General features: G+C 44.1%; 1 protein-coding gene across 1 annotated transcript in view; it reads left to right on the plus strand.

Annotated features, from left to right (window-relative positions):
* The first annotated feature begins 7,869 nt into the window (after positions 1 to 7,869).
* LOC130404019 (glypican-5-like) overlaps positions 7,870 to 12,146 on the plus strand; it is a 125,201-nt gene continuing 120,924 nt past the window's right edge. The window contains exon 1 of the mRNA XM_056608612.1: positions 7,870 to 8,244. Coding sequence (XP_056464587.1) covers positions 8,091 to 8,244 — 154 coding nt within the window. The 5' untranslated portion in view covers positions 7,870 to 8,090. The remainder of the gene's footprint in view (positions 8,245 to 12,146) is intronic.

Below are 12,146 nucleotides of genomic sequence, written 5' to 3' on the forward strand. Positions count from 1 at the left end.
GGAAAGGGACCTAAATGGATATTCAAGATGACCTTCAGACCTGAAATGAGACGGCTCTTCCTACCTGGCTGGATTGATGGAGAGCCCTGTGGAACTCGTCTTGCTCTCAGTTGCACGTCTTCTCAGGCTAAACTGTAATTGGTTCGGACAGGACTAGCTGAAGAACCAATCCGGGAACTCCAGCTAGTGCGCTCTTCGAGCTGAAGTTGTGCTCTTCAGCTGAGGAGGTAAGGAAACCTTCACTGGGGCTTCAAGGAGTAAAGAGGAGAATGTTTCAAAGTGTTCCATGGTACTCTGATGAAGACCGTTGTTGTGTTCCACTGGCTGCGAGGAAGAACCCACACATCTTCCTCTTGGCCTTTCTCCTCTGAGAATCCTGGCGCCATCTTGAAGGATATTCCAGCTCATGTAACTGATGTCACGACAGATTCTCAAACACTTGGTTTCTCCTGAGGGGCGTGTCTATGGAACTGAGGACTTCAGACAGCACTGTATCCCAGCATGCATCTCTGCTCACTCAGACCACACCCCCATGAGTAGGATGCAACACTCTAGTGATGGAGATGTAGAGTTTTATAAGTAACGAGGGAGCAGACTAAGGTGATTAGAACACAATGGAATGTGAAGTCTGTAAATCTTTAAGCCATGAAGATGGTTGGATAGTTCAGGAATTGGGCTTCTTTTTTATTATGGGCAGTCCTTTCACTCAGATGCCCACTTCCCACTGGAGCTGTACATGTGTTGGCTGGCTGGCATGATTTGCTGTTGGTGATGAGGCGGTCAGGGTGACGTTGCAGGGCTATAGTCGGCTCTCTGTGAGCTCAACGTTTAGATTTGCTCTGTATGGTTTGTACCCTGAATAATCTAGATAATTGTAAAATGTAGACATGGTTTTGTAATGAATGATTCCAGGATTTTAGGTTTAAAGTTGTTGTGGGACGTACATGGTAGTTTGGTTCTTCGTATGGTTTTGAGTGATATAACTTGTACACACTGGGGGCATCATAATGTAAAGGTACACTGAATAGTATTAATGACCAACAGCAACAAACGGATCTCCTCAAGGTAAGTCTGTTGTCTGTGTTTTAATGAAGACCATCGCTGGACTTCAGGATCTTCCTCCGTTCAGCTCAAGGTGAGGCGCTGGTTCGGTTTTTTCTTTGGTTGGTTCCGGCCGGAATGTTCGGATTCCAGTCGGACGGTTTGTGCTTCCCGCCGTGGAAGGTTCTGAGTGCGGTCACTTGATTTAGTCCGCATGGTTAGCATAGAACGTTGTAGTCTTGACGACCATAAGAAACCACCTGGCATTTAGTTTGACGCGAGTCCCCTGAGGGAATCTGGCGGAACGTTCTTGATGTATTTGAGTAACCTCGAGGCATTGCCAACGGAAACAATTTTTCAGTCGGTTTCCATTGGGAATTGTTGCCCCTATCTTACACAACTAAAGTTTGATATTAAATACACACTGAGACGTACGTCGTACAATATGTTGATAATTTCCGATGGTTGCGCCGTACTTTTAACCTCGATGACGTTGCGGCACTCTCACTGCGTACAAAACGGCGTTCTACTTGCGGGCCCATTTTTGACATCAGCGAAGGCTGAAAATCATTTCAAGGTGGAAGATAATTTGACATTTCTTCAACGGAACCCAGCACCTGAATATGGCTGAGTATATTTGATTTAATATCGATACTGCTTAGTGTTCTTTGTTTCAGCTTTTGTACCTTCTAAATATCTACTGTCATTAATTGCCACAGAAGTTAAACCCTACCCAATGGAATGACGTTAAACAACGACTTTGGTGCAGAGTTACCAACTGGATAATATTAAAGCTAAACGAATGGCCGTCGTTCCAACATGTTACAGTAGAAGATACTCTAGAACTGTACAAGGTTAAAAAGGTAACATGTAGTTTGTACCAAGGTGTCTGCCTCCTCACCCAGAGCAAGACATCCACCTCCTCACCCAGAGCCAGACCTCCACCTCCTGTCAGAAGTCCTCCAGAACAGGTCAGTGCTCTGTGTGAGTGGTCTTCTCAGGTCAGTTTCGTTGCATGGCCTGAACCACTTCTTTAAACTTGTGGACTGCTCTGTCTTCATTCCCAAAAACGGGATGCTCATGTCTGGTCTCAAGTCTTTTCTGGCCTTGAGTTATAAAATAATAGTTCAATTAATTGGGTAACTCGGTTTCGGATGAGTCAAATAAGTTTATTGTTGGGCAAATGCTGATATAAACCTGCTGCTGTAGCTCAAAGGCGAGGCTGAGAGGCTGGGGACCGGAGGCTTGTGGTGCCAGGGTGGACCGGAGACTGAGGCTGGAGACCAGGGGCCTGCAGCACCGGACCAGAGGGTAACCATCACCAAGCTCATCTGAAACACTAAAATCCACGGTAGTTTAGGTCTGGTTTTGATCATCTTATGACTTTAAATCTGTGCCAAGCTGTGAGTTAATTCATACGGGGGTTATGCAAGAGTCATATGAGCCATTAATGTTACTAGTGTTGCTACGACCGTAGAGGATGAATTGCTGAACGCGACAATCTGCAGACGTTGTCTAATTTAAGTGTTTAAATTTGTCTTCCATTTTACAAGTGAACCTCAGATACAGGAGGTGGGGTGTGTTGTGTCCCAGGTGATTTACTGCTGAGACCAACTGTGTTTGAAACCAGACCAGGAATCCATAGCTGGAGGACTGATGGAGAAGCCATACATCTGGAAGGTAAATCCTGAGGACCACCAGGACTCTACCATCAAGGATTCTTCGTAAATATGCATTATCTCGACATAGTGGACTAGGTAGGGGGTTGGGGGTTCAACTCTCAAACCAATGGTGCCGGGTTCAAGTCCTCAGAATACAGTGATGCGTCCTTGAGCAAGGCGACCTAAAGCCTGCCTGCTCCTTAATGACTTGTCTTTGGTTCAGATAATGTTGCATCTTTTGAATATTGAACCTAATCATTGTCCTTGTTTGGTCCGGGCAGACACACCTGAGCTGAACCTCACCTGATCCTGTTTGGTCGGGGGTAGACACACCTGAGCTAAACCCGCCCTGATCCTGACATCCTGCTGGTCCCGTCTCATCAGTTCATCTGAGCCTCGTCCTCCAGAAGACCTGCTGAGCTCAGCAGTCTGTGGCTGATGGATCAATGACCTCCAGTGGGAGTGATCTTCTTGACCCCACATGTAACCGTGTGCTTCCACACGCCTTTCCCTCACGTCTGTCACTAACCTCACTACTTCAATACTCTCTACTGCTTCCTCTTTTCTTCCTTCTCTGTAGTTCAAAACTTTACACTGAAGGCGCGTCTTCCTGCCCTCAGAGGGTTTAGCGTTAGGGTTGAGAGTCAGGGTTTAGAGTCAGGGACAGAGCTGGTCAGGGAGGACTGCTTTTACACAAACCTCTTCACTTGCTTTCGGAATGGTGGTGACATTTTGAAAAGATTCATTTGGGAAAATGTTTTCCTCTGCTTTCCTTTACAAAATTGTATTCAACTTCTGTCAAGTGTTTTTGTTTATATATTAAAATCCCACATTGACTTCTACATGTTTGTTGTGGTTCATTTAATTGTCCTTAAACTTGGTTAATGTCAAGCTAAACTCCTGCAATACATTAACATCCATGATTGTTATTCTGCAATGTTCACATAATCCATTTTGTAAAAATATGAAACCTCCATATTACTACAAAATTCATGCCTATTTATGTAATTAACAATGTGCATTCTGCCCCGCTGGCCATTCTCTGCTACTACAACCCGTTCAATCCACCAACCCGTCTCACATCAATGTGCTATAGCCATAGGCGTCGATGACGGGGGGGACATGTCCCCCCCCCCCCCCCCCACTATTTCAAATACGAATTTTGTCCCCACCACTGAAAAAATCCCCACATACTCAACCGAAATCGTCGAGTCTAAAATCATGCGATGGGCGCGCACGAAGCCATCATTTATTAGATAGGCCTACATAAACCGTTGGAACACACAAGACCGGAACCCATAGCAACGCCGGTAAACAAACCCCGAGAAGCCCAATCCAATCCCTATGAGAGCTCCCCGCGCTACGGCCATCCGGAGGCGCACTGAGCTTTTGGCCGTGATATTATATATATGCAATTATATTATATACTATTATATATAGAGCTCCGAGAGTCGCAAACAGCAACAATCACTTTCTCCTCCATGCTGCAGTTCACCCCAGACTGCACTGCACTGAGTTTGACGGTTGAACGCTGATTGGCTGTTACGTTACACATGTCACTCAGTGGCCACGCTGTTGAACGCTGATTGGCTGTCATCACGCGAAATTCGTGTCAAAGTTGAAATTTGTCGCGCCACAAATCCTCGTGAACGCGCTCGCCTGTGCACGGCGAAAGTGTGGCGTGACAAATCAAAACTTATCGCCGGTTTTCTCTCGCGGAAAATTCGCGCGATACGCGTCTATACATTCACTTTGTATCGGATCCTGTCGACCCATCGCGTTTGGTGTGAACGCACTGGAGAAGTTTCAAGACAGACAGCCAAAATTGACATTTTTATTCAGAAAATAGCCGGTCCCGTCCTTTTGCTTCCTGTAAAAAGCATGTTTGTGACACTGGATAACGATATGGATACATCATCTAGCCTGCATGTGGAGGGCCACATAAGGTAAGAAATTGGTTTACGTAAACTTTGCTGCTGGTTCTGTTTGCTCGTGATGACCTGGCCAAAGGTTACCCACGGTCCTAAGCGATTGTGATCTGATTCTGGTTGGTGCTCCAGCTAGTATGCATTGTATATATAGATTGCAGCTAGTAGCAACTACACACGGTGCGATTGCTATGCCAATGTGGTTATAGTTGTTTTGTCTGATTGAGATATGTGACGACTTGGAGCCTGGTAGGCCTATCCTGACATAAATATGTTCTCGCATAACCTGTGTGATTATCCTATACTGTAGGGGATTTTATTTGCGGGCAATTTGCTTATGATGTTGTAACGAGTGAAGTCCACATTGGTCCTTCGCAAGTGTTTACTGGTGGTCAGGATTTGGCAGATGCAATTCTCCTCTGGGTGCTTGTTTTTTTTTTCTTTTTTTAATGCAGCATAACATATGCTACCAGCAGCTGTGGCAACCCGGCCGAGGCCAATTAAGGATATTGGGAGCACCTGAGGAACAAGTGGAGAAGCAGGGCTTAAATAGCCTGCTTCTCCACTCATTCGGGGCTCTCCCAGCCTTGGAGCTCCTGCAAGGAGAGACCGGTCCTCGTGGGTGACGGGTTTCCACCCACGAAAAAGGGGGACCGCTGATTCCTCCCGAGGTTTAAGTTTTTGTGTTTGGAGAGACTTTTATGTTCTTAAATAAACATGCCTTTTTTGGCTTTCACCAAGGAAATGGTGTCCTGTTTGGGAGGAGTTGGTGCGCTCAGCGTGGCGGGTTGCCACATATGGTGGAGAATGCAGGCAACTCGACCGAGCTACGGGCCATTTTGGGTGGGAGCGCCCACCTCAAGCCACCCCCAAACCAGAGACGACGCAGCCGGGGCCGACGCAGCCGGAGTCGACGCAACAGAGACGACGCCGCCAGAGACGATGCCGCCAGAGACGACACGCCGCCAGAGACGACGCCGCCAGAGACGACGCAGCCCGAGACGAGGCTGCGGGAGACGAGGCCGCGGGAGACGAGGCCGCGGGAGACGAGGTCGCGGGAGACGAGGTCGCGGGAGACGAGACTGCGGGAGACTAGGCCGCGAGACGAGCCACGCCGGCAGCAGAAGCAGCCATGCTGCGCGCCGGACCGCTGCCACCTCCGAAAGGCCACCCGAGGCTTCAGCAAAGGGTGGAGGAGTGTGGCAACCCGGCCGAGGCCAATTAAGGATATTGGGAGCACCTGAGGAACAAGTGGAGAAGCAGGGCTTAAATAGCCTGCTTCTCCACTCATTCGGGGCTCTCCCAGCCTTGGAGCTCCTGCAAGGAGAGACCGGTCCTCGTGGGTGACGGGTTTCCACCCACGAAAAAGGGGGACCGCTGATTCCTCCCGAGGTTTAAGTTTTTGTGTTTGGAGAGACTTTTATGTTCTTAAATAAACATGCCTTTTTTGGCTTTCACCAAGGAAATGGTGTCCTGTTTGGGAGGAGTTGGTGCGCTCAGCGTGGCGGGTTGCCACACAGCCCTTGCTCGTCTTCAAAAGCTCAGTACCTCGTTTCATTTCGTACCCCCTTTACAGTCTGGCATTGTTTGTCTGGTCAACTTTGTTGATGTCAAGATAAGTGTTAAATTGCCAACACTTTTCTTTGTCCTGTGTGTATTACATATCCCGAGCCAATACCCTGGTGTTTCCAACGCCGTTTTGCAAAACAAGCCAAAACACAAACTGTGGTTTTCAACTTTTATTGTTTGAATAGGATTTTCAACACCTGACAATACACTGTAGACTAGAGCATATTGTAATGCAGCGTTGAATGGATGAATAGCTTACATAAGGGTACCCAGCACTTTTCAAACCACACTCAAGCTTATGGTTATTGTCCCCACCACTTATTAAAACAAACTGACGCCCTTGGCTATAGCTACGTTGGTTCAAGGAAAATTTAGTTTGGTGTGAGACTGTTGTCCAGCAGAGGGAGCTGTCATACACCTTAATTATACAGAAATGTCTGTGTATTTACATTTTAAAATGTTCATGGGCTGGTCTAGTTTGTCTGCAAATAACTCTGCCTCCAGCAACAGGATTGAGCGAAACATATGAAGTGAAGGAAATACAAGCCCAGTTCACCAGATCTGAGGTCAGCTGCGGTGAGATTTTGGATCATGAATGTATTGAGCTCGGAGGAGGACGGCAGGTCACGTGTTTACCTGGTCGATTAGGCCCTGAATGCAGACCCTGAACCCAGACATCCTAATCACAGACCCTGTGTTTAATTAGCCCCGAATATAATTTTTAGGTAAAAAAAAAAAAAAAAAGTAAAAAGTACTAGCCTAGTCTAGATAGTCATTCTGGCAAGAGAATTAACAGTTTAAAAACATAACCTTTTTACCACCTCAAGTGAATTAACCTATCCTATCCCCAGTCAGATGTGTGTGTAAAGTCTGTCTCACTTGTATTAATTTTAATCTGAAATAACTTGAATGGAACTTTAGACATTTGGGGATATGCAGCACAGCAGTCAGGTAGCTATTTTAAGCTATAATAAACTGCGCATTTTGTTTATTTAGGTGAAGCATTATGACAATTTTTTCATGCAAAATAAAGCATATAAATCATTTTGGCATTTTCATTTTCCGTCTGGGCTAGGCTAGGCCACGGATGTTTATGAAACCTAGAAACACCCCTGGCTTAAGGAGTGGACCCATCAAAAACTAATTTCACAAATGCATGTTTTTGCAATCACAATTAGGTTGTTTCAGTAATTAGTCTGTGACGTCAGTCGTTTGATGTCCCATGTCCTACAAGCCGCAGCGAGACATTATAGCACCATCTCGGTCTAATTCCTCTCATTTTATGTGTTAACAGTTTAATAAAAAATGGATATTGTGATGAATTGCCCTAGTGCTGGATAGTCTTTGAGTGTGTTTTCGTGTGTCAACCATGTAATGGATAAAGGTTAAAGAAAATAGTTTTAGGAATAGTGAGTATGTTGTGTTTAATATTATTATATTATTTCTCAGCAGTAAAGTTTTTAACTCAAAGATTTAGAACCTCACCAGAAATGTTCTTTAGGAATAACACTCAAATATGTTCTTCCTGCTCTAAGGAGGGAGAGAATACTAAAGACGCTTTACCGACATAAATTAGTGAAGGGTGAGGACACGGTCCATCCACTAGATGGCGTTGTTACAACGACTCCAAGGTTTTCCAAGAATCACCCCTATCTGACGCGAACCAACTCTGATCGGAACTGCACACACTCTTCAAAACAAAACAGAATCAAAGCGACCTCACCAACATTACAGTCACTTGGATGTTGGATTTAGGCGTCATTTGAGGCGTCATACGTTTGCATTACGGTTGTGAATAAGGGAATGGCACTCACCTAATGAAACTTTCCCCCTTCGAGGCAATGGTTAGGGTGAGTGTAATGAAAGCGTGTGTGTCTACCTGGGTTTAAGGATGGCGCTAATAGGGAAAATTAACTGCGTTTTGGTATTGGCATGTTGCGCTGCGTTAACGTTTGGCGACCCAACCACCTGCGATGAAGTTCGCAAAGTTTTCCAGCTCAAGCAAATCGGACCTGTGAAATTAGTCCCCTCAAGTCCAAGAACAGGTATGGTTAAGTTTTGTTTTAATGAAAGAAACACCACTTAATTTAATACTTTTTGTATCGGTAGTCTGCTTGCACCCATGGGGAATCTTTTGATAAAAACATTTTTATTCGTCTTATATTCCACAGACACGATAAGTGAAGATCATTGGTAATACGATCAAATTGTCTGTACACCAGAGCGATATCGAGGTTGTGTTTATTTTCCTAATTTCAACCATCCAAAAAAATGATATTCCGAAACAAAATCTTGGAAGTCGAGTGTTGTGGGTGATAAATATCAGTAATATCATAAATATTAGTGCAGTTTTGCAGGCAAAGCTGTATCTCGTGTAGGCCTACCTGGACGTGTGTGGACAGCTTTGTTGACCTACCTGCTGAGGTGGGTCATTATTATGTTGCTTAATGGTCTTAATGATGTTTGAAACGGACAAGATCACGTGGTGGAACCGCCATAAAACAGAATGGATCAAAAAATTGATAGACTTACTGTCCATTATAAAAGTACAGATATACAGGGAACATGCCACAATAAACCATGTTATTCTGAAGAGTCAACAGAGAGTCAAAAGAACTATGTTAATTTATAATGGTTATGTAAATATACTTAATTTATCATAACCTTTTACATAGTCTTATAAAAAATGAAATAAATGCACATATGTTATCCATTCCTTTTGCATCTGGGTAGGCCATAGTCTACTCTTCGCCATCTTTAAAACATGTCTTCATGTGCCTTGATTCCCTCCTCTGATTAACCTGTGTGTAATTGGTTTATATCATGCGTGGGTCCAGTAATATTCTATGAGTAATCCTTCTTAATCCTCCCGTCAGTAGCCAACACCTCGTCTTCCAAAGCGCAGGCTTTTGTCTGAAACTATAACCCCTGACTTGGCCGCCAGCCCTAAACTGGGTCCTGAGTACCGGAGCACTTTAACTCAAGAACTGTACTTGTGTCAAGTACTTTGAGTTTATTTGTGCCAATATACTTGTACTTAACGTGTGGCAAGTACTTGTACTGTTCTTGTCAAGTACTTGAACTTTACGTGTACCAAAGTACTGCCATTTTTGCCGACGTTATGCTTTAACTCCTTTCCAAAAGACAGCAGATGTTTTTTCTTGAAATCATGTTGCCTAATATTGTTAGAAAAAGGGAAGCTGAGGACACAAGTTACGCTGGGTTTGTTCATCTGTTGAACTTGTTTGTTCAGTTTGATATCGTGGACGATAAGGGACAATTCAATCGGAAATCACTGGTCCATTGTAGCTTGAAGAACAGGTTTATTCTCCAAAAATCGACTGTATTAAACACATTTATCTGATGCTTTTATCCAAAACGACTTACAGTAAGAGCATTCAACCATGAATATATAACCCCAAAAGTGCTACTTAATTTTATAACCAAGACATAGAAACAAAACAAAGAAACAAAACATGGAAACAAGACAACACATAGACAAGACAATAACAGGAATTATTTTATGGCCATGAATTCTAACTTTTTCTGACACCTTATCCATGGTGACTGACGGATTCATCTTTAGGGAGCAGGTTGGGGTTAGGGGGCGTCTTGCTCAAGGATGCCAAGACCACTGTGGACATTCCAGGCTTGAACCCGGACCCTCTCAGCTGCGCGTGGACACTCCAACCACCAGAACCATCCTGCCCTCCAACTAGATCTAGTAGGCTCAATAAAACCAACTGCGAGCTTTCAGAGACCCGCACCAGGGGGTCCTTATTCCACGTCCGCTCCCGCTCAGGAGCAGTGGATGCTGGGCAATCACCCAGCAGGAGGTCTATCTCTGCACCCAGAAGCCGGCTACTGGCGCTGGGCTGAGGAAGACTGGGGGAAGTATTTAGGTTAAGAAAGCGCTACCCACTGTGCTCTCATGTCCTCTTATCTGGTAGGGCTGGCATTCCTCAAGCTGCGCTCATCGCCTAGCGGTGATAGTGGTTAGCAGTAGCTGGCCCCCCGCTGGTGCTAACAGGCCTTCAGATTCTGCCTCAACATGTTGTGGAGCCAGTTTTCACTCACACACACACACACACACACACACACACACACACACACACGCACATCTTAAAGATGATTAGTTTCACCCCGTCTGCTCAGAATTCTCTCAGTGTGGTGGAAAGTATGAGAAGGCGATCAGGTTTTGGCTCAAGATGTCTTCTGACAAGTGGACACGACGTGTTGAGGCCTGTAGCTTGCACACTACTACGAGATATTCTATAGCTCTCATAGATTCTGAGGTAAAACACACGCATTTCTTTACTACATTTAATATCCACAGTAATACATCATGTCTAAGATCATTTTGGCGAAGATACAAAAATCACTGAATTGTAGTCCTACCGAAATCCTCTCCACCTCGGGTAAGAGGACTGACTATCTGACCAACCCTCTCTTAAAGGGGCCAGGACCAAGAGGTACTGGGTAAGATCCCCAATGTCTGCCGCCTACCTTGGGAAAGATGCCCTAACCACTACTTTGTCCTTCATAAGCTGTTTCTGAATCCACTGTAAGTTCCCCTCGTTAAAAGCATCTACTGGATGACTAGCAATTGCTTAAGTCTAAAACAGTATTCACAGTGGCTCTTTCTCCCATACTTGAATGTATTCCCTAGTCAAACTGCATATTATTATAATATATATGTTATTATAATGTTATAGTGCTGAGTCGAACTTCATATTATAGTTTATATATCTATATATATTACTACTATAATAGCAGGCTTGTCGCACCAGTTACTGAAGTTACTCATGTGCGCATGTGCCAAGCAGGCTGCAGCTCACACACACATACAGCATGCGCAAACGCATACATACACTGCAAGCACGCACATACACACCGCATGCACACACTGCACACATGCGCACGAACATACATGGAAACGCACACACACGCGTGCACACACCGCATGTCGAGACAAAGACAGCGACATACTCGCCAAGCTAAGACATTATGCTTTTAAACATAACGGCTCTGACGTCGACAAACTCTCCCAGGTAACGCGTACTGTCTATAGACTGTAGAAATTGCGATAAAATAAGGGAAGAGACAATTTCTCACCTCGACAAGCAACTGCGGGTCGTTCATTTTGTCATATGAAAAACGTTAAATTCAAACATCGCACCGACCGGCATATCAATACATAAGTGACGTGATCTTAAAGAGACAGTGTCTCTATAACACAGAACGAAAACATGTCAATAACATAGTATGGTGAATTAGTCTATAGAGTCCACCACAAGACTACACTTTGTTGCTCAAATTTAATATTACCCTCCTCCTTGTGCCTCCCGAAATGTCTTTTTTGATCAAACTTAATATTAATCTCCCACTTTAGCCTCCCCAAACGTCTTGCGATATTGATGTCCCCCCTCCCCCCTGCGGACCGTTTTAGTTGTTTTATGTGTTTTTTTCTTATGTTTTGTGTATGCTATGCAGGACTGTAGGCTACTGCTGCTTTCTTGGCCAGGACACTGGAAGAGATGTTTATCTCAATGATGATTATTATTTTCAACTAACCAATTGTAGTTGCCTTGCATTCTCTTCAGCCCTGAATAAAACTAAAAGCTTTTTAATAATTGATTTGCATCCATAGTATACTACACTTTCAATTGAACAATTACCCCTGTTATCATAAATTGACTCATTTTATAATGTTTCTATCAGGGCTGTCAAGTGATTAAAAAAAAATGAATCTAATTAATTACAGGCTCTGTGATTAATTAATCAAAATTAATCGCATACTTACATTTTACGAGAAAGTATTTAAAAATAATTTAATTCAAGTAAATTATGGGAGATGAGTGATTCAATGAATAATATACATAATAGACTTTAAAGTTCAATGTCTCTTTTATTGAAAACATGTCTTTCATTAACATACGGTGCATTT

The sequence above is a fragment of the Gadus chalcogrammus genome, chromosome 14, assembly GCF_026213295.1.
Source record: "Gadus chalcogrammus isolate NIFS_2021 chromosome 14, NIFS_Gcha_1.0, whole genome shotgun sequence".
In the NCBI taxonomy this organism is placed as follows: Eukaryota; Metazoa; Chordata; class Actinopteri; order Gadiformes; family Gadidae; genus Gadus; species Gadus chalcogrammus.